At 35.4% G+C, this 23,710-nt stretch overlaps 1 protein-coding gene across 1 annotated transcript in view; it reads right to left on the reverse strand.

The window, feature by feature from the left end:
• BLTP1 (bridge-like lipid transfer protein family member 1) overlaps window positions 1-23,710 on the reverse strand; it is a 110,785-nt gene that overhangs the window by 18,589 nt on the left and 68,486 nt on the right. The window contains exons 49-69 of the mRNA XM_080590922.1: window positions 22,947-23,153; window positions 22,588-22,826; window positions 21,786-22,030; window positions 20,297-20,402; window positions 17,869-17,966; window positions 17,377-17,562; window positions 16,276-16,444; window positions 15,589-15,800; window positions 15,161-15,359; window positions 14,533-14,592; window positions 13,328-13,554; window positions 12,633-12,833; window positions 12,307-12,437; window positions 10,744-10,867; window positions 9,644-9,753; window positions 8,020-8,110; window positions 7,420-7,482; window positions 5,548-5,792; window positions 4,424-4,639; window positions 2,846-3,026; window positions 1,466-1,658 (exon numbers count right to left, since the gene is read on the reverse strand). Coding sequence (XP_080447048.1) covers window positions 1,466-1,658; window positions 2,846-3,026; window positions 4,424-4,639; window positions 5,548-5,792; window positions 7,420-7,482; window positions 8,020-8,110; window positions 9,644-9,753; window positions 10,744-10,867; window positions 12,307-12,437; window positions 12,633-12,833; window positions 13,328-13,554; window positions 14,533-14,592; window positions 15,161-15,359; window positions 15,589-15,800; window positions 16,276-16,444; window positions 17,377-17,562; window positions 17,869-17,966; window positions 20,297-20,402; window positions 21,786-22,030; window positions 22,588-22,826; window positions 22,947-23,153 — 3,503 coding nt within the window. The remainder of the gene's footprint in view (window positions 1-1,465; window positions 1,659-2,845; window positions 3,027-4,423; window positions 4,640-5,547; window positions 5,793-7,419; window positions 7,483-8,019; window positions 8,111-9,643; window positions 9,754-10,743; window positions 10,868-12,306; window positions 12,438-12,632; window positions 12,834-13,327; window positions 13,555-14,532; window positions 14,593-15,160; window positions 15,360-15,588; window positions 15,801-16,275; window positions 16,445-17,376; window positions 17,563-17,868; window positions 17,967-20,296; window positions 20,403-21,785; window positions 22,031-22,587; window positions 22,827-22,946; window positions 23,154-23,710) is intronic.

The raw sequence follows: 23,710 nt of genomic DNA on the forward strand, positions 1-23,710 counted from the left end.
TGCCACAATTAGAATGAAGAGAGACAAATTGTATCATTTATATTCAAATAAGAGATACTGATTTGAAGCTCTCCAAATGAAATATAAACATTGAATCACTAAAACAGAGATGAAAAATACTTTTACTTTGCTAAAATAAGCAGCACTAAATTTTCATGCTATGTAAACTATTCTGTGCAGTCCCTCTGTTTAGACTGTCCTATCTTGCCCTTATTGCAGACCAAAGACACCAAGAGAAGATGGTTTCCATTGGAGGGGAAAAGTAATATAAATAATAATAAATATAATGTATTAAAACAAACCAAAACTAATTATTATAAAAATACAATACATAGAGAAGCAAACTAACTGCAATCCTTAGTTTTGGGAGACACTCATATCATCCTACAAGTGTAATTTCCAGAAGTCCTCCCAAATCTAGAGCTTACAGATATAAAACTGGATATCACATGATTAAAATTAAAAAGGCAAATATTGGAATGAGAATAGATAAATACGCAACAAAATTGAGAAGTAGTATAAACCAAGATAACACAATACTCAGTAATTATGAAGAAGATGGCCATTTAAAGGAGTAAGAGCTAATGGCTAAACAGCATGGACAGCTGAGGAAAAGTGTCACATTTCACTGTTCTCTCCCAGCATACCAGTTATTAATTTTTCCTGCTTAACAAATTTTGACAAAGTTTTGACTTTGTTTTTAAAGTGATACTCCAACGTCAAAGGTGAGAAGAGTGAATGTCTCAGAGGTTGGAGGTGCAATCTACATACCTCTAGATCTGACATGATGTAACAACAGGCTCCTACTTGAAAACAGGAATCGTTTGAGATAAAACAGAAGTTTCAGAACTCATGTTATTTCAAATCATGGTTATTTAATGGACTGCAACAGTTGAGGAAGCTAGTCTGGTATTTTGATTAAGACAAATATCTTTAATACAAATACTGCTTTCTGGAGTTGGGTTATTCCACATAGTACTGACAAAACTCAAAATCCCAGAAAGAATTTCACACACTACTTGTTTGGGAAAAAGCAGTGGAAAACTTAAAAAGTGTTTTTCAAATATTATAGTGTATGAAAGCAAGGATTCATCTGATTTATTTCTTTTTTCTTGGATTATGAAGAATAAAGTAAATCAGCACTCACTTTTTATAGAGATACTTAAGCTTTGCTTTCCAGTAACAAGCTTTACTTTGTTAAGTGAAAACTGGGAGAAGGCAGTACAGTCTTTCTCTGTGACACGGAGTCTCTAACAGATATTACTGAGACTGGTTTGTCCAGAGATTTCTAAAAATGCAGCCTTATGAACTGCATTCATGCTTCTGGGATCAGGTTTCTGCAGTCAAAGTTAAGATTTGATAAACATGTTTTTCACTCATGTCCAGACAGATCTAAAGCTGGTAGATTATATGAAGGAAAAATATATATCCATGACAGTTTTAGAAGGTTATTGTCTATAAGTACCTGATGGAATGGGTGGGGGTTGGGGAGGAAGTAAGGTGTTAGTCTTGCTGTGGATAGTGCTAGATAAAGGAGGAGATGTGGCAGTATCTTTCATACCATACAGCTTGGACTCTTTGGAAAGGGTTCTTGGCAACGAAGATCCTCGAGAAGTATTTGGCGATTCAGTCTTTAAAGTCTTTGAGTTGTAGTGTAACTGAAAGCAAAGAAAGATTAATGTTCTTCATAGCTGAATTCTGTACAGCAGTTTTATGCCACGCCTTTCTATTTTTTTCATTATTTACAAAAATACCATTGTAAGATATGTTACATTCCAATTCATGTTCTACAGATATAGCCAGTGCACAGAAAGATCTGAAATCTTTGTACAAAATACAGGTAAATTATAAAAGAAAACAAAAAAGAAAACAGAGCAATAGATGAAATGAGCTATTTCTCTGTAAAACCTTACACCTCCTGTGCAACCAACTATTTTTCCTGTCCACACAGCTTTCTTTCTGTATTACTGCAGGGTGAAACTTATCCTCTACTAAAAGTCTGCATACACAAAATAGCAAAAAATAAAAAAGAATAAAAACAATTCCAAGCATTCATACCTCCCATATGTGGATAATACACTGTCAATAAAATTACAGAACATAATAAAAGCTGTAGACAATCTACAGCTATTACTAAATTTGACTAAAAGCAACAGGCAGGACCTGAGGCATAACTCTTATCTCTGAAAATAGCCTGGAATACTAGAAGGTGGACGTACAAAGTCTTTCCAGTAGAAGACGACTAGAAAAACAGGCTATCTCATCTGAAGAGCATTTGATTTATGGCATTGAAGCTTCCATGCAGCAGTGATCTGTTTTTCCTGTTCTTACTCCATAGGATTTCAAATCACAAATAAAAGAACATGTCAGCTTTGTATGTTATGTAGGCCAACTACTAAGCTGCCCTTCCTGAGTTACAGACACCAAGCAGATCTTTATTTTAAAAGAGCATAGAATATAAATTCCCTGTCAGAGAACAAAATATCCAAGACAAATGCTTAGACACCAAAACATAAGTGGAACTGAATTCTTTTCATTATGTAGTATCACAAACACTGTTTGTACAGAGCTTCAGTTGACATAGCTCTATTTGTGATGGTACAAACAAGCTTTTGTTTTTTTTTTCCCTCCCTAAGAAAATGAGGGAAAATCATCAGTTTTCAATGTAGTATTACAGGAATCATTATTTCTATCTTAGCAGTACCTACAGAGCTGAAAAGACTTTGGTGAGTCGCTCTGCATCTATGAAATTGCATATACTGCACCAATGGATACACTTTGAAATCAGATTTTGGCAGAGAGAAAGACTCAAGTGTTTCCCTGCTCAGTCATACACTGCTTTTACCTTTACGTCCACCCCAGGAATGTAAAACACTGTTGTTTCCACATCACTAGATTTTGTCTGTAGAGATGATGGCACTTTCTTGCCAGCAAGTAAGTGAGTAGTAGATGCATAATTAGTTTGAAATTTCTTCTTTTTCGAAGGAGACTCTTGATCCAAACTTCTGGAACTACGATCATAACTCCTAAAATAAATATATTGGATGCTATTAACACCAACTTAATATTCTTATTAAAAACATTATATTTTCTGGTAGTAAAAAACAGGGACTTCTAAAACAAAACATGTAGTATCAATTACCTAAGGAAGCATATCAATATCCGCTTTCTTTTTTATTTTCAGTGACCTCTATTTCCTTTCTGTCTGTCCACTCTGGTTTTACTGTTTTTATTACATGATTATTTCCAGCAGCAAAATCTACTAAACTGTTAAAGTTGAGAAAACTTTGAAATAAATTAAAGATGTCCAACGCTCTTTACTCTTACAGTCAATTTCATCTACATTACCCTGCATTATCTGAGAACAACTCCTTGATTTGCAGAAAGCTTAGCAATTTTTCTTCTGTGCAGTAAAGGCTATCTTCGTATAAATATATATTAGAATCCTTTTCCTTGTGTATCTCAGAAAAAAATGTCATGGGAAGAGAAAAACTTGCTTTATAATTAGAAATCTTTATGGATCCCTATTCTATGATTTTATATCTCCTATGTATACATCCTAGTAAGAAAAAGAATTTCTCAATTGTTTCCATTCTTAGTTAAAACAAGTAAATCTCATTTCTTTATACTATACTTACTAAGAATTATCTTTGCTGAGAAGTAATGTGCTTCTTAAAATTCACAAATATGTAAACACCATATCAAATTTAGAAAAAGAATGTAATGCTGCCACTAGATTCCCAACCATATACACATGAAGAAATGAAAGCATTTAAAAACTGAAGATGAGATCAAAACTCATTAAGATCAGAAGAAAAGCACTCATGTCATTTCACCTTATATGGTTTTAGAAAAAAAAAAAAAGCATTTAACTGAACAAAGCAACGTGAGAATATTAGCACGCTTTTTCAGGAAAGAATGGGAGTCCTTAGGGACCAATGAGGAAATGCATAGCCTACTATTAGTCAAACCATTATGTTTATTCATGAAGTTGTAAAGTTACTTCTTTGGAGGCTGGAAAAAATAAATAAGAATCAATGTACTTGGAAAGCCTCAAATTTTTTTTATGGAAAATAAAATGATTAAAAAACAAACCAAAGGGAAAAAAAACAGAGGAGAGGCATACAATGATTTTTGCTAAAGCAGTGCAACCTCCTGTGCCATACTCCGGCATGACAATTGCAACCTGTCGTGATGCTACGTAGTGACTGTTACTTGGAATACACTGGTAGTAGAAAACTAATCTATACATCTTCTGTGCTTTTCAAACAGCTCAGTGCTTAAGAATCATTAATTACTTAATCATTAATTATTATATGGCAATAACTTAAGAGATGGAAATATCAGGATGAATTTATCAGCTAAAGCAGAATAAAGTACCAATACTCTTCTTCACGAAGCAACTATGTAATAAGACTCTTACCTTCGTAAACTAATGTCATCATGTTCTTGCTGAAGTGTTGTGGGATGCAGTACACATTTTCCACAATCAATTTCAACCCTGATATCAAGTTCAAAGTCAATATTTCTCTCTGTGGTTGTGCCAGTCATACTTCTGTTTGTAGGTGTTGTTGGCCAGCGCTCAGTGAAGAGTTGGTGGACAGCAGCAAAGCCTGATGCTTTCTTGCGGGAGGTACTCCTGCCGACACAATAATGGATTAGATATTAGCACAGCATATACCTGAACAGGTGGTAGGAGGCACTCTAGACTATGTTCACACTAAGTGTATGACATTTTAAGAAGTTTTCCGGAGAAAGCCTTATCTGATATACAGCAATACAATGATCCATCTTCTATTGATATACTACTAAGTATCCTTTCTTAGGCTAGGGTAATACAAAGAACTAAGCCATTCTTAGCTTAAATTCTCAATCAAGAAAAAGCATGAAAACGTATACAATAGATTTTTTTTAATTTTTAATATGATGCTCACATTATTACATCCATTTTGTGGAGCAATAATCACAGAATATACAAGTTGGAAGGGACCCACACAGATCATCAAGTCCAACTCGTGGCTTCACGCAACACCACCCCAAAACCAGACCCTCTGTCTGAGAGCATTGTCAAAATGCTTCTTGAACTCCAGCAGGCTGGGTGCTGTGACCACTGCCATGGGAAGCCTGCCCCAGTGCCTGACTACCTTCTGGGTGCAGAACCTTTCCCTAACACCCAGCCTGACCCTCCCCTGTCCCAGCTCCATGCCGTTCCCTCGGGTCCTGTCGCTGTCCCCAGAGAGCAGAGCTCAGCGCCTGCCCCTCCGCTCCCCTCGTGAGGGAGCTGCAGGCCGCCATGAGGCCTCCCCTCAGCCTGCTCTGCTCTGGGCTGAACAAACCAAGGGACCTCAGCCGCTCCTCACACATCTTCAGATCTCCAGACCCTTCACCATCTTTGTAGACCTTCTTTGGACACTCTATTAGTTTTATAACCTTCCCACATTGTGGTGCCCCAAAGATTTTTTTAGCCTTCAAATTTTGCATACTTAAATTCAATATTTCAAATGCATTTTTGAAATTTCCACGTTATTCCTTAGGACCATTACTTACGGTGGTTTCCTATAAAAATATGCCCTCTCTCTCTCATGGTCATCCTCCTTCTCAGAATCCTCACTGCTTGATGATAAGCTGTCATCCCGACGTCCTTCTTCAGGCTGGAAGGGAATGCCAGGTGAGAAGACTGCTGGAGTTTTGGGTGAACCAAATACCGAACATGAGCCTTCACTAGTAGATGAGTAATGGGAGGGACCATCAATAGTTACAGACAACAGGTCCATTTCTGTCTCCTCTGGAAACTGATTGTAAAGAGACAAAGAGTAGTTACATTTCTACAGGTATTTCAATTAAGAATGCATTAGATAGCTCTGGAAATGAAGAAAAAGCAAGAGTGCTATGAGAAACTCTCAGTCCCAAGTTCCTCATAATGCAGTGATATCAGGTATAGAAACTGCAAGATGGATTATGAAGAAGAAAGAAATGAAAGCTTGGTGTGGAGACATTTGCCATCACCTAGTGATTGAGCTCAAGCTGTTAGCTAAAGATGTGTCATGCTCTGATCAATTCATACAATCAGAAGGAATGGAAACATTTCATGTAAATTGTAAACATATTTTGAAAGAAAAGAACAAAAGGAAAAATCATCATCAACCTTGTAAAGGGGTGAAGTATCCAGAAGCGTTAGTGAGGTGTGCATGCAGAATGCTAACACAGAATGTACGGTCTCAATTTGCAATTCTGGGCTGATCTCCTCCTCAACATCTTGAACAAAAGTACTTTGACATGAAATGAACTTCAGGTCACTTTTCTAAAAGGGTCCTATCTTTATTTCTACCATAAAGAACACCACAAGGAATTTTCAAACATTAACTTCTTTAACATGTATGTGAAAAAATATCTAAAAAAATAACACCAGCACTACCTATACAGTCTTATTATAGAGCTACACAGTCATCATCTGCAAATTCAAATGAGAACTGCGCGGAAGTTAAGAACTGGCATTACAATGTCAGTAAGAATTTGGGGGTATGAGAGGGAGGAATATTCAACATTTGACACTTCTAAGTATTTGGTAACATTTTGTTACACCCACAAAACTTAACCTAACTGGGCTTTTTTTATTATATATTTATGTATATATATATAGTTTATTTTATGTATTTTATATATATAAAAGGTAGGATAGCTTTAAGGAACAACAAAAAAAAGGCAGGATGGTGAAGATATTTAAATGTGCAAAGCACATTTCTACATTTGATTTCTCCTTCCCTCTCAGAAACAAGGATTTATTTCCTAAAAGGATAAGGTGAGTTGGAAGGTGTAAAAGGTATGTCGCTATCTCTAAAGTTGTTTGGGGGTTCTTTTTTGTTTTTATTTATTTAAAGAAAAAAAAATCAAACTTTGCTGTTGTTATCCCTAAACAAGTTTGTTTTTTTAAAGCATGTTAAAAAATCTATTTGTTCTCTATGTGTTAAGTTTTGAAACATTTCTTGCTCACTAGGACTTGAAAATGTCTTTCTCTGCATTAAATACAGGAATTCCAACAGAATAAAGTGTGAGGAGACATCCTCCCACCTACCAGTTATTTTGTACTGCTGTTGATGACTGCAGTCTTAACACAATGCAACAGATGAGGACACCTGCACATGCTAAAATCCTTCCAAAGCACATCCAAAGTACAGACATATGAACAAAAGTCCAGTAATTCATTTTTAAAAGGCTACTAAGTTTTAGGTGTACGCAAGGATAGACCCGGAAATGTCACCAACAGCCTATCATATTCTTCTGCTTACTTTACATATTTAAATACTTCTAGATTTGATATACATTCTGTTTAGCTGCATGCTAAAGAGATGGAATACTGAAAAGCAGCTCCCTGCAAGATAAATTAGTTCTCTGGCAAAGATTGTTCCTTCTCAGAAATACCTGAAAATACCCTTCCCCTGGACAGCTGGATTGTTGTGCAATCCCCAAAACTGTTTTATTCAACTTAATTAGAAGTGAAAAGAAAAAGAAAAATTAAAACAATTGCAGTAATCTCAGCCATGAAAAAACAACATAACAGGAACATTTTTAAAATAAGAAAACATAGCAACTGAAACAAAATTGAAGATTCAACAATCAGTCCCAGACACACAAAAGGCTACACCCGTAGGGCTATAGCAAACTTAGTAATACCTGTTTCCAAAAGTTTAAATATATTTAAACATAAACACTGTTAGATGATTTTTGCATACATCTAGTAAAAATTCCAACAGAACTGTATTATTATTATGCCAACCTAAAGAACCCAACAACAAAAATACTAATATTTTCCTTAATGTTTCAATTGATTGCGTTGTTAAGAACTCCAAACACATCTATCTTCTGTCAAAACAAACCTATCTTCCTAACATCAATCATTTGAGGCGCACACACACAAAAACATAGAAGCAATTCAGGTCTGTCTAGGTGTACCCATCTCATGGAACCTGTGATCAAATGGCATAGGGAATACAATTGTATGGCATATAAAGTAATTCTTACAGAATCTTGGATGTTGAAAGTTACTCTTGGCCCAGGAGATGCAGCATCTACCCGGATATCTGGGAGATCTTCACTGTCTCCTAGTCGAGAGCTACAAACAAAAAACAAAACACAACATCTTGTTTAGTTTTCCTACAGGATTTTACATTCATGCAAACATTTACCTACACAAATCCAAGGCAATAAAAAAGCACAGTCAATATTTAAGATTTTGTTAAGAAGACAAGTATTATATCATAACTGGAACACTTATGAAATGGTACACGAAACGGAAAAAAGGAGGGGTGAAGGAAAGAGAAGGCAGCTACACATTATTTGGCACGTAGTCTATTGCTAAACAGTATCTGCCTTATTCACTTATGTAACTTTTTTAATCCTGAGCCAACATACAGAAATTATAGAAAAAAGCAAGATACACATGATCTACCACATAGTGCATAAAACACATTGGAAGATTATGCATTTTCTCATTGAAGTGAGATGAATTATTTGGCCTTACATACATACTACTATTCATTCACAACCAAAGTACTTAAGTTTTTCCACTGCTTTGTTTCTTATCATCCTAGCCAGAAGAATAATTTACAGAGCAACACAAAAGCCTGATTATATTTCCTATACAACTTCTAGTTCTCTTCAGGTAACCTTGTGAAAAGGTAGAAAAGTGGGTTTCATCCAACAGATCTTGAACTAGAACATTCATATCTTCAACTCTTACTTGGCTTTAATCATCAATTATGCTAATTAATTCAGAAGAATGATTTCTTTTCAAAGGTACCTTGAAAAATGAATACCTTTATTTAAAGCTGGTTTTTATTCTGGAATTTCTGCTGTCTGATATTTTTCACACCTGAATTATTTATAAGTTTCCGTTCACTTATTTAAGTGTTCAAATTTAAAACAAATTTCTACAAAGAATTACTATTCTTATATTTAAAAAATATCAAAGAATTCTAACATTCATCTCCACCTTTATTTTAAAATCTTTTATATTTAATACATAATTACACAGCATATCTTTTAATTCCAAACTCTGAACTCAACAGCTGGATCTACAGAAGCAACAGACTCAAATGTGGATATTCTAAAACCAATGCAAATACTTCACTGAAAGGTGTCATTATGCAAGTGCAGTTTGCTCAGCAGACATTAAATGATGAAACAAAAAATGCACATATTATATAGGCAAGGAGACAAACAGCAAGTTATCATTCACAAACTAAAAGAATGCCCCTTCCCTTCTCTCATTAAAACTGCCCTTTTCAAAAGTAGACAATCAAGAATCAAATGTAAAAATCAAATTTATTTACACTATGCCTTTTTTGCCTTATATGCAAGTTTTCTTCAATATGTCACAAAAGCAGGATTCTATAAAAAAGCCCTGTGGTTTTTTTCTCTGTGTGTGCAAGTAGAAACATTTATTTGACATGCCACATAAGTCTGCCTAAGAGTGAAAAATTACTTTTTCGAATGAATTTGTCCATCTTCCAAAATGACCTTCTCCTATCCAGTTCAACCACATACAACTCCTGCTGTATAGTAAGAAAATTCTAATGGCCTAAGACCAATAGTTCCTCTTCCACGTGCTGTTGTTGCCATCACAGATCTGAAATTCCCAGTTTACCTTGTTCTATCCATTCTCTTCAGAGGTGGTCTTCCTGATGCTGAAATACTCTTTGATCGGCTGTAGCTGGGTTTGTAGCTGAGACCCCATTTGTCTTTCAATGAAGCAGCCTAAATCAAGAAGAATATTTAAATGCAACGCTGAGGTTAGTGAGAAAGAAATTCTGGAAAGCTGAAGTCTTACTTTATGCAGGTGTGCCAGTAAAGCAAAAAGATATTTTTGTTCCATAATAATTAAAATGCATCTCTATCCAGAGGCAAAGATGAAAACACTGGCAAATGCTGATAAACTTTCACCTTTTACACTTGCTGGAATTGGTAGAAAAGTATGCCCAAAGTTAATAATCCAACCACTCTGACAGACATCCTCCCTACATACCACCTATAACAACAGAAGAACATGAGCTAGAATGAGAACACCTGTGACAGAGCCGCAAACAAATTATTATTTTACTTCCCTCTTTAATGAAGCATAATACTTGAAGCTGATGCACTAGTGCATGCTGAAAATAATGTTCTGTCACTTTTGTTACCATGGTCTGCGGTGACAGCCACAAATTTGTGGACTAGCTGCAAAAGTTGTTGCTTTTTTGCGCAGTTTCTTCTACTGCCTTAGTAGCTTGTTTTTATTTTTACATCACTTAATTCTAGAAATTTAATGTTCACTTATATATAGAACTTGCTTAGAGAAAACATACATACCAAATGGAATACAATACGTATCTATTGCTTGCCCAGGCTGTTAATATGCTTGCATTTGTATTCATCAGTCCAATAAAGAACCATTTCAAAATGCTCTAAGAGTGAAGGCAGGCTACATCTTCAAATACATATTTTCTGATCTTGTGAATGTGCAATAAACCCATCTACATTACAGTACTTGTAAAATTTCCATCTTTCTATCCCTGTTATTATAGGGGAGAAAACACCCTTTCCCACCTCCTCCTACAGCTAAAAGGGCACCTAAATTGTTTGATATTCTTAATCCTTTTCTTAATCTTTTTTTAAAGCATTTTCTTTGTTGTTGTGTTTTTTTCCCCCAGAAAAGAAATATGCAATGCAAGTACTATTATATTTTTGAAGTCAATTCATCCTGCTCACCCTCATACTGGATCGACGCAGCTTTTTTCGCACATCTCGGCGGATATCGTTCACAGCCACTGATTCCAGTTGCTGATAGCGCTGAATTTCTTGATTTATGGTTCCTTCACTTGCACCTAATTTTCTGGAGAAAAATTATGGGAGGGTTATCTTAGAAATATGTAGCACTATGTTCACCATTTCAAAATCTGTGTTGCAATGATGTTCTGCTTTCCCTGGAAAACATCCCATTTTCTCATTTTTTTCAGTAGTTTCATCAGTGCCAAATACAGCTCTAGAAAGATTTATCCTTGTTTCATCACACAACTTTTTGTCAGGTACATTTTGTCCTTGAAGAGGACTTTTTGATTTTAATGTTTTGGTCTCCGAATCAATTAGCAATGTAGATAGAGGACGCAGAACAAAGCAGCATGCACAGAGACCACAAACAACAGTTCTAACATTATGCTAACTAAGGTGTAGAATAAGAATGGCTATGCAACTCTCTTATTTCAAAAAGTACTAGCTGTAACACTAGATTTAAGAACTTCGTATATACTTTCAATCATGTGACAGTTGTTTAATTACGCCCAAACATAATGGGCAAATCTGAGACTCCTCAGCAGAATGAAGAAAAGTTCTTCTGTTGTAACAGTCCGAAGTCCTGTCACATCTATGACAGCCTTCTACAATAGACTACATTCTGAAGAAAAACAAAATGCACACCACTGAATAATTTAGAAAACTGTGAAGTTTCTGCTATTCTCAAAGAATCACACTTTCTTGTAGCTCTTGTACACTGAGAAGACAGAGAGACAAAACATAACTTTGATTCTTGAACTCACATTAGAAGAAACATTTAACCTAAAATCCAAAGTTCAGATATGAGTGCTTTCTGGTGGATGCTAACAACTCTTTTATTCCAAGTACAAAAAGTAAACATCTCCACTTTATTATTTAGCACAATCACCACGCTCTATATTCCCAACTCAGACAGATAAATAAGTAAGTCTTAGCCTGTCTTAGATGACAAAAAAAAAAAAAAAGCCCAAACCATGACTGAAAAATACTAACATTCACAGATAAAGAAATTTTACATAATTCATTCATGAGGTTTTTTATTAAGTACAGCATACGTGATTTAATTTTAAAGTATCACATACACTATACAAAGAGTTGATTATAATGTTTCTTCTTCCAGTGAAGAAGACTAAGCTTATTACAGTTATAAAGCAATACACTTTGTTAAAGCAGTCACAATAATAAGTCAAGGAGTAACTACAACTTTGGATCAGCAGGAAACTGACCATAATCATAGCTGTAACGGAGAACCAGAAAGAATATAGACTAATTTGACACTTGGGAAAGAACTTGAGAAATTTGATAGAGTACTTGCATATATAATTTTTTGTTACAGAATCAGAAAGGACATTTTGTATTTATTAAATAAAGAAGGGAAGAAAAAAAGCAATTCACACTTGAAAATCCGAGTGCTGCAAGATACGTAAGGAAAGAAAAGAAAAAAAGTCAGCTGCAGTTTGTTATTCCCAAACTTTGTGTGAGTTAAAGCAAAATCCAACTTACTTTAAGTCATCAATAACTTTAGCTTGCTCATTGAGTTCTCTAATATCAACTAAACGTTTCACAAATTTTCTTCCTCGCTGTTCTCCAGTTTGGATACTAGAAGCTCCCTGCCGTCGGTGATCAACAATTTCCTATTTAAAATGAAGATTTAGTTAATGCCCTCATCAAAAATTGGACATGAACATGATTCAACAGTGAATTTCACACCTTAAAATTTGGACTAGTGCATGCAAAAGAATCATTTCAACTCAAAAGGCAGCTGATTGGAATTCTTCCAGTGATCCAAACCCCATCATTCAGTTAGACACACTATAACTACTACATACATGTCCCCATGAGCAGGATCTGCCTGCTTTCATATGTGATCTGCTAGACTGAAGAGAATCACACTTCGCTGACCCCCACAGATATTCTACAGGAACAGAGTATCGATGGTTTGGGGGGCTCAAACCCAGCAGGTGATTTACAATCCGCTGCCCAAATGTTAGCTTGCGTGCATCTCCATATAATGAACCTCCACCTGATTTCTAAACAACAAACAGGAACATTAGTGTTCTGGGATGTTTTCAACATTGGCAGGCAAGAGACGTTTAAGAAAGCCATTAAACAACACCTGTTAAAATAGCTTAATGCGAAACCAAAAAACAAGGTTAGCAGCATATTGAGTAGAAGTACCAAAAAAAGTTCTCCTAATTTGCTTATGTTAATAATTTACTATCAAAAAGAACTATCTATAGTCACTGTTTTTCCAGTTCAGGTTCCTGAAGTTACGTGTCATATTTCCATGTTTCCAAATCCAAATTTATATATAACAACATCAGAAATACATTCTGTGACTTCTTGCCTTTGAAGTATGGTGTTAGAAAGATAACACTTTTTTTTTTTTAGAACACAAGTTATATGAGCCATAGAGACTACCATGTTATGCTCAAAAAACTCAAGACTAAGACCTTTCCATGTGACTGAAATCTTTGTCAAGACTTCTTCAATCAATAGGACTTATTTTGGTTGATTCACTTACTGCATGTATAGTAGGTGACATAGTGTCAACTTCATCCTCATCTGACAGATCAGCTATGTTCACAGAGTTGAGGTCAGCAATATCATCAATATCTTCTTCTCCTGTCAGTGTTGTGAGGGTGTTGCCTAAAGCATTCAGTCTTTTTCCAATGTTTGGATCCATATGAACATCGATACCACACATCTTCCATAAGACATTCAGTGTCCAGGTTCCAGCACTACTACTTTCTGTAATTATTTAAAATATATATATAATGCTTAACCAGTTTATCCTCTTAAAAGAAAACAAAATGAAAACAAGCAAACAAAAAAAATCCCCTGCAGTGAGTTTTGTATTAGTTAGACAATACAGCATTTGTCAGTTATGAAGCTCTGTCTTTTCTGCCCACTTGGGAATAACTTTGATGAAAAAATAATCTACAGCTGAAACGCATGTTTTAACTACTTCATAGATACTAAGTTAATATTTCTTAAATATATATATATATATAAATATGTATATATTATATACACTCAGTAGAACTCAGAGTTCAGAACAGGATTTCTAGCAGCAGGAAGCCTAAAGGATGTCCATCAGCATGAAAAAACAGTCGCTTTTTCCTTTCTTTTTAAACCATTTTATGTCCTTTAACAGTGATGCTCGAAGATGTTATATTATACATATAATGTGTCTGTCAAATACCATGATACCATGTCTTCCCCGGATTTTTCTAATGAGTGCCACCATGAGTGAGTGTCATCCCAAGCAAAACTACGGGGATAGGAGACATCGCAGGTTCAACATCTGGGTAGACAGATGAGAGCCATCAAGCAGCAGATATGATGACTAAGACAGACAGTGCCAAGTATTTTTCAAGACTTTGAGGATTGTCAGAACTCAGCAGGACAGGGAGTTTGGGAAGACCAGGAGCTGTCTCTGGAAGAACAGCACTGCTGTTATAAAGGACTATACTCCAACCAATGGGCAAAGTCACGCACCCTGTGTTTCCCTAGAGGTAAAAATCTAAAGCCAGTGTTACTGACTGGACTTAAAACCTGGAATAGCAGAGCAGTTCTACAAAAGAAAACAAGATACTAAGGACAAAAAAGATCCACAAAAAACAAAAGCACCAATTAAATTACAACATGGTTATTGAAGGATTTAATTTTCATGATTTATGAAAGCTTTATTTATACAGGAATTTAATTATTTTAAAAGTATATTACCTGCTGCAGCTTGCCCTGTTGTCCTAGAACATACTTCATATGTACCATCTGGTACAACACCTATATACAAAGCACATATACTGGTTAGGCAGAGTCAAAGTTGCTTTAGATCAGCCTTTCAAAATTTCCCCTCAAGTCCCTCCACAACTTAAGTATAGTTGGTATTGGATTGGAGTTTTAGTTTTAATTCCCACTGAATGACTTCATTCTTATTTGGTAAAGTGAATTTATGTGGTTACATCCAACCTTCTATCAACTTGAAATTCTATATAAATGTTTGAAACTTCAGTGTGATGTAAATTAAGATCTATATTAGAACACTAAAAACTTATTTGGATCTTATGACATTACATAAAAGCTATACATGTACCTCTTCCAACATCTCAAACAAAACCAAAAAATCAACACTTGTGGAAGACATACAGTAACAAATCTCTTAATAAAGGAAAGCAACATATTTTAACAGTAATACAACCTTTTAGACTTGTATTATTTTGCTTTCAACAGGCCAAGGTCTTTTCTTTACATTTATGGGGAAAAATCAGTAGTTTAAAAGGCACAGCAAGTGGTAAAAATGGGGATTTACATCTGAAATACTACTGTGCAGTATGAAATCACAGCCACTTACATGCATTCATGACTAGATCTCCTCTTATTTCTGGTTTCCAGTCATCCCAACTTGTCTCAAAGCCGTCAGCAAAGCGGATACAGAAGTTTTTAAAGTGACCTTTGCTAACTAAGGACTCTGAGGAGCAGGCAGTGATTAATGTGCTTTCAATAGTCAGGACTAAAGCAGAGCCAGTGTCAAGATCTGCAGTGTGGTTAGACTGGAAAAAGAAAATCCGAGAGAATTGACTGAAGATTGCAAAGTTAAAGTGATGTCATATATACATTTAATAATGTTTATCTTTCCTACTTAGAAAACCAATCCTGTTCTCATATCTTCTTGTACTTTTTCCTTCTCTATTTTTCCTTTTTCCTCTGCAGAAAGTTTCAGAAGCATCACATCTATCCAAACAATGTCTTGAATTGCTGCTTTCTAGTAAACATAATTACCTGAGGTGTGTTTGTGATTGGCAGGCAAATTCCTAAGTCATTGACAGTCAGCTGAAGAAATAGGGTCCCAAAAGCCTGCGCAGAGGTTTGCTGGATTCCAGGCAGCATATCTACTACTTCTTTTGTGGCCATATGAATATCTTTATGCAAAGCCATTCTCTGCTCATTCCAGTTGTCATATGCAGCTTTGTAATTCAGCCAAAACAGCACAGCTTTACAAAGAAAACAGAAATGCTTAATTGAAATGAAAACATAACAGAAAAATGCATTCACTAAAAAATCTTCTTTTTTTCAATTTTAAGACTGTAGATGTGCAACAATGGACACGAGTGCATATACAAACACATGCACACACTGAGGATGCACTGAAGAGGCTCATGTTGCAAAGGACAAGACTAACACTAAAATACAGAAAACAATGCTGTTCTCATATATAGAAAATACTTACAAAAGTAACCTCCTCCAAACCACCTGAGAACTAATCACTCAGCAAATGAAATTTTTGACATTAGCAATTATTGATCTGTTGGCATGCAGTAGATCTCCTCAATTTCTCAGCTAGTTTATTTTACCAAACATTTTGATTTGGCTTGAAATAAACTAAATCATCAATAATCAAGCCTCTTTGCAAAAAAATGTAGCTTGCTCAGTATGAAAACAGATTTGTAGCAATTGTCTCTTCCATACCTCTATCAAAGGCCACTGGCTGAGCAAAAACAATTGGTCTGTTCAAAGTAATAAGGACAGCTTCTCTATCTGATGAGCCACTGATTTCTTCTCGGAGAGCATTTCTTAATCCAATTCTTGTCTTAAAATATGCAACTTGATGAAAATCTGAGCCAGCTTCTTCATATACCTTAGAACATTCAAAAATGGGAAGGGGGAACGTTTTGTGACAGGGAGAAGGAAAAATAAATTACTGTATTTGACAAAATATAAGATTATAACAAGAAGTAAAAAACTCTTCTTTCCCCTTTTTCTTTTCTATCCAGACCTCCTTTGAGGATATTCAGTTTCCTCCTATTAGATTCTAATCAGTGTTATTTTTCTTATTTATCATAAAATGTTAACTAAAGTAACTATTTATATATCCATATCCTTTATGGAGACAGTACATTTATAGATGCTAAGACTTGTATTTTTTTTTCTAGGCATCACAAAATATTTTTGTATCATAGAGTCGGCGATTAGAGGTGCAAGTGGGTTTAAAAATGAAAGAGCTAAAACTGTCAGACTATGACAGACAAACTATTACTATATTACTATACTATTACTATAAACTTATTACTTCATGCATGTACCCTAACAATGATAACAATATTGATGAAAATCTTGAATTTGACTCTACAGCAAGGCCATTACTGCTACTAACAACTAGTAAATTTTAAGAGTATTAATAGTATGGAACAAAATTCCACAGTTGACTCCTTACTACTTTGATGCCTGTAGCTGAAAATTTTCTATTTCTTCTGAAAAGCTATCTTCAGCCACTTCTTGACTCAAGTGAGAAGATTTATTTTAAACTATTTAAAAAAACAAGAGTATATTCAGGAAGCATTTCTATAATTGTGCACTGCAGAATGCTTAAGTTTCTATCAAATAAACAAAAAAAAAAGACAAAACAAGGAAGCCCTCCACAGTTTATACTCACTCCATAGCCTGATCAGAAAAAAGGAAAAAAAAAAAAAAAAACCAGCAGTTTAGGACAGCCTCTTGGCTTGGTTCTGTATTTTTAGGATCATGCTCTATTGGGTCTGAACACCACGTGGAAGGATGTTGAGCACTAACCTGATGTTTAACAATCTGTCCTAGTGCCAGATTTAAATCCACCTGGCATTTCCCAAACAGTTTGAGGTAGCTGCTACTTCCAGGCATTGCTTTGGTTTGTAGTCTGTTTGAGAGTTCAAGTTCTATCAATCCAGTTTCAAATCTCACAGCTCGCATTGAGGGAGTTGTAGCTGTCACTTGAATTCCCTAATGAATAAGGAAGACAGTTGTTAGGATCTTAGGATCTGGTTCAGAGAAAGAAAGAGAAGGGGGTAATAAAAACAAAAAACTCTTTTCATTGTGCAGCCAAAAAAAAAGAGGAAATAATGATTTTTCCTAATTCATTTTTTATGCAATGCCACTAAGCTATCTTAAAAGATTACAGGGACCAAACTTGGAGTTAGATCTTTTTCTTCATGCAGATATTCTTGATGCAATTAGCTGTCACGTAGAAACCAAACTATTCAGCCATTAGTAGCATCTAGAACCACTGTTTTGCCATTATAGGATTACCTTAAACTGTAGGCTCAATGAGTAAAGAAGAATTTTTGGTTTTTCTCCATCAGTTGTGCCATCATGTTCATTCCAAAGAGGTATTGGCTGCTCCCCTCCTATACACATCAAATATTCACATTCAGAGTTCTAACACAGAAAGCACTTTAAGACATGTAGATATAAAAAAAGATGACGTTGAATTCAGCCTCCTTTCAAACAGTAATTTGCTAAAGATTTCTAAAAACAAATATAGGTTGAAGACAGAAGATGTACACAGGTGCAGATTCACCTCATTAAATGTAGCTAACAGCCCCCTACTACAAATGGTCAATTGTCTTAAAATCAACACTACCCTAAATCTTACAGCAGGAACTACTGTGTTCATTAACTAGATTTGCATCTGTGCAACTCCATCTTACGTAGTATGCAATCAGTATTTTAGTGCAACAGAAACCGTATTTAGAAAATCCACTTCAGTATATTACACTAATTGGGAAGCTCCAGCCATGTAAATTACTCTGTTACAAGCTGGAAGAACAAAAGCTGTTTTTTCCCCAACATCGTTCTGCATTCTGCATCCAGACCCTGGGTCTGGCTTGCTGGCACCCAACCATGTTCCTGCTGAATTACCACAGTACAGAAGGTAGCAGTCACATTTCAAACAACATCAAGCTGCTATTCCCAATACAAATTTGTAGTCTGAAAAAGCAAAGAACCAGCAAATGGTAATAAATCCCTCACATAAAAACAGAGAAGAGACTAAACACTAGAGACTGAGGAATCATGTAAACTACATCTAATATACCATTCCTAATATACCACTTCATTCTCCTCCATAAAAACTGTTCTAATAGAATAATGGCAGCTGTTAAAGGTTTATTCTTCCCCCACGTGTTCTCTTAGTACGCAACGCTGACATTTTGCTTGAAACAAACATCTGGCTGGGCAAAATTAGTTTCTTTCTACCATTCAGAGATTCTGACATGTTCCTTTTTCTCCACTGCATCTTTTAACCCCCCTGAGCGTACGTCATCTTGACCCGCAGATTTCTTTTATGTATATTTGTGTGTGTGAATACGCATACACATACAAACCTGTACATCGGTGTGTATACACACACACCTTTCATTTAGTCACCACTTTCTAGATTACCTTTCCTCATGATGTTTCCAACTATTAATGAATCTTTCCACTAAAAAGCAGCTATACTTCTATAATAGTTTTTTAAGATAACTAAAAAAACTATTAAAATTCAACTACTTGAAATTCCACTCCATTTCTACTGTTCTTTATTTCTTTGCTTTTCTGTTCACCTTCTCATCTATTGTGTAATATCCGTAGTAAATTTCATTCACGTGTTTTTTAAACTACCAAAGGATAACTAGTTTGTAAAACAAAGCTTCCAGTCCTTACATTTCCCTTCAGGGTAATCCCATATCAGTTTAAAAAAAAAAAAAAACAACAACAAAAAACCACACTATTTTATTTTTTTCTTCCTGTCTTTGGGGTGACAGAACTTGTTTGCTGAAGTGAAATAGCCCTGCATGGCACGAGATTTTTGGTCCTCTTTCAGTTTTGGAGGGTTTTGAATTCTCTTTCAATTTTCAGACAGATGAAGTCTCTAACACTAACAGCTGGAAGCGCTTGGACCTATTTTTAAATGCTGTGCAAATTCTGATTCAGCCTACATAAAAAAAACCCTCCACCAGATTATGTAAGAAAATAAGCGCTTTGTAACTTTGGCTGTCTACTCAAACAGCTGAACACAAATATTTCCATTTGATACTGAAAAAGAGACAGCATCAAGTGATTTTGCAACTGTTCTCTGCTTTGGTTTCTATGACAATGCTTGTTTCTTCTGAAACATTTTTGGAAAAGATGAAATAAAACTGCCATTTCTGCAGTATACAGCATGACAGACAAATCACCCCAATGAATAGCCAAGTGTCTTTTTCTTACAATACTGAAACATTCTCTAATAATAATTAAAAAAAAAAAAAATCAAAGAGCTAGGAATAGGGAGATGCTGGAAAAATACCAATATCACTATTGGTATTTACTATTTTCCCCAGACACAGCTGTTTTCCTTAAAATAACATGCTGAAATTATTTTACATAATGCAGTAGATTATGACCTTTGTTTTGCAGGGGAGCAAAGTGAATACAGAACGTAATCATGTCTGTCAAAAGCAGACAGAGAGGCTTGTGTCCAGAATAACAAGTTACCAGGTTTCCCAATAAAACATCCTGACTCTGAAATAGATACAAAAACTTCCAGAGCCTCTGTTCTTACTTCAAACTCAGGCTCTACTGCTTCCTTCTGTTCAGTGCTAGATGCAAAGTAATGGTGCCTGTGAAATAGCTTATCTAGACAACTATATAATGTTGCCATCAAACAAGGGTTAAGGATTTTATTTAAAAGTTGTTTTTAAGTGTTTCTGCTTACCTGAAACCTTCTGTATGACTTCATTTACCTCCTTCATGAACACTTTTTGCACAAATACTAAATGATTTAAGAGATCAGTTGTGAGATTATGTTCAAAGGAACCAACCTACAGAAATAAAAGCAAAACAAAACTTTAAAACAGTTATCATAGCTATGTTTTCTTTCTTTTTTTAAAAAAACTTTCAGGTATATATATTTTCAATCCCAATCGTAACATTATTGGCATTTAAAAAAAAAAGTTTTGTCTTGCAATTTTTCTGCTGTGAACACCACAGGAGAAAACTGAGGGACATACGCTATTATACAAAAAAGTTTATTCTCCTGCTTAAGTTTAGCTTAAACACCAAAATGCAGGAGCTCACTAAGGTTCAGAAAAGTATGCAAAATTCTACTTAATTTCAGATAGTAAATCAGAACAAATATAGAAGTGAGCTGTCCACTTCTGGAAGTCTATTTTTCTAATTATTACAAATGAACAAGATTACTGATATCTACAATGGTAAACTTAATGTGTCCAATCCAATCTTAAAGAATATTCCTAAAGAACTAGAGTCTTCCTGAGACTGTTTAAGTTTTTCATTAGATTTTTTTTTAAAGAAAATCAAAATATAGATATTTTATAAAATTACTTGGGCTTGGCTTTTGCCTTTGCTAAGCAGTGCCTCCCTGCTTAGATTTACACGCTGAACTAATTCAGGGATCTGTGGGTATTTCTTCAGCCAGGAAATAACCCAAATGGGTTGAACAAAGAGCAGCACCCATAATCTTCTCCCATATGGATGCAAACATAAGAAATCTCACTCACAAACATGCTAAACAATTTTTTTGACTGAAGAAATACAGAAAAGCGCCACTCTTCCCCACCAGATTAGTTTCTTTTAAGCAGCAAGATTTTCCTCTGTGAAAAGTATCTGTGCATATTGGTATGCAAATAGAACTTGTGTCTAACATCGTGTACAAACAGAAAATTTTAGATCATTCACTGAGGGTGTATATAGCTGCTCCTTTTATCTATGCAGCTACCTAAGCATAAAGAAATAAACCAATTAAAATACAAATCTTTAAGTATCTTTTGCACAGTGTATGACAATTATCTGATATAGAAGCATAAGCTACCAGTTTAGAAGTTTTATTTGAATCATCAGCGTACTACGCTTTTATTCAACCTGACTGATGAGAAATATTCATTCCAAAAATAAAAACAAAAAATGTTACTAAATAAATCTTTCTTATTTATTTGCACAAAGTAATATATTCAAATCCTCCAAATATAGCGTTCTTGACCGTTTAATATGTCAGTTGCTCACCAAACTAAGAACTCAAAGTTCTCTTTCTATTTCATGCAATAGCAAATGTTATATTTGGATCAACCCGTAAACCCAAGAGTTTTAGAGAAGGCAGATAATTAAAATAAGATGAAGTTGCACAGACAGAAATACAACAGAATGGAAATAACTTACCAAAGCTGTCTACTCTTTTGAACACCTACCTCAGCCACACAACGTAAGTAGTTCCCTTGTAGATAATAGCCCTGTTTAGCAGGTAGTTCATCTATGCTCCATATTTGGTCTGAGTAAGTATCATGTTCTTCCATTATATATTTGCCTGACATAGTGACAGGAGGAAGGTTAAGACTTGCTGAGGGAGGAATGGTTGACATATCAGTGGCAGAGACTTTTGAAGTGAAGCGCAATCTGTGACTTGGAAGCTCAAAATTAAATCTTGTCTGGGCACCTGTAAAAGGAAAACAGGGAAAAACATATGATCTGGCAAAAGAATTTTAATTATTTTAAATTTAAGAACACTTTTGGGATGATAAAAATCTGAAGGTGTTATTAAAGGGCACATATCTCTACAGCTATACATATCCACCCACAAGATTCTGGGTTCTCTTAATTTTTAAAGAAAATGAAGACTTGACTATACTTTGACAGAAAAGTGAGTCTAACTCATCTGTACTGAGGCCCTGTAAGAGTATTCTTGACTAGCCTTACCAATCAGAATTTAATTAATCAAGCATCATAAACTGATTTTAACAGAGGGAGAAAGCTATGTATATGAATGCATGCATTTCTTAATCTGATCTTGTATTCTGCCTTCAACAATCATGTATTAAAGCAGGGTAAGTTCTCTCTATGGCCCCACTTGATTGAAGTTCAGATTAAAAAAGCCAACAGCAACAGAGTCAAACCTGTCAAAATGACTCAACGGAAATATCCAGTCCTCTTGGATTCTTTTTTCAAGACCAAATGAAAAGCCATAACGTTTCTAAAGTGTCAGAGAGCTGTTACCTGTCATTCCGTGACTCCTCATTCTTCCCATCTTATATTCCGCCTTTAAAGAGGGCAAGAGTGCTGCTCCAATAGCTATACCATCTATCATGGCACTGAATTTAAGAACTATAGGCTTCTTTTCTAAGCCTTCTGGCAGCTGTGGAAATTCATTTGTTTCAACGGGTGTTTGATTAATACTCGTTGGAGTCTTTTCAGAGGGCAAAGGAGTTGCAACGTCTTCTTTTGTAGGCTGGGGACTAGATACCAAGACAAAGATCACAAAACACCTTGTTATTCTAGCCTGACTCTCCCACATATGCTCCAAGTAGCACAAGGCAGCTGGTGGTCTTCAGAAATGCCAGGCCAACATCACTTACGCAGTTGATGGTTGCCTGATGAGATCTGAAATCTGCTTGGAGAGCTGGTGAGAACTGCGCACCATCATGCTGTGCAGCGTGGCGGGGTGCTGAGGAATGTTGATGCTGATGGCTCCAACCTTGACCACAGCAGCGTTGTTTGTTTTCAGCCCCCTCTGGGCACTATACAGGGCCTGGGATTTGGCAATGCTGCATTTCACTACAGTTCTAACAGAAACGGAAATAGGACTTACTTGCACACCCTTTAAAATAGTTACAGCTTTATGTTAAAATGGGTTTTTTAAGAGTTGTTTGAATACTTAGAAATTCAGCTGATTGTTTATAAACTACATACACATTACTTTTTCTTCCATTTTACACACACAGATGCACTACATGCCACAGACAACTACATTATAAGAGAACTACAAGGCATGCATTGCAAAAATACCTGTTAAACTGTTATTCTGGCATTACAAAAGACCAGTGGAATTTATGCACACTAGGCACAGACACAGACAAATTTTCACATACAGAAACAAGAGCCTTCCATCTCTATTCCTTTTCAGGGATATACCCAACTCATCCTTTGGGTAAGATGACTTAGTAAAATCTGACTTCAGCATCCAAAACGGTCAATGGAAAAAATACTCACTTAGCAATGTGATATACATAGTAAGTGATAAATGGCTTAACAAATTAATCCTGATGTTTAATAGACTTCACATTTTGGAATAGTATGAGTCAAAACTTGATTTTAATGTTATTTGAACGAGGATTTGGTC

This window comes from Anser brachyrhynchus, assembly GCF_964034855.1.
Source record: "Anser brachyrhynchus genome assembly, chromosome: 4".
NCBI lineage: Eukaryota > Metazoa > Chordata > Aves > Anseriformes > Anatidae > Anser > Anser brachyrhynchus.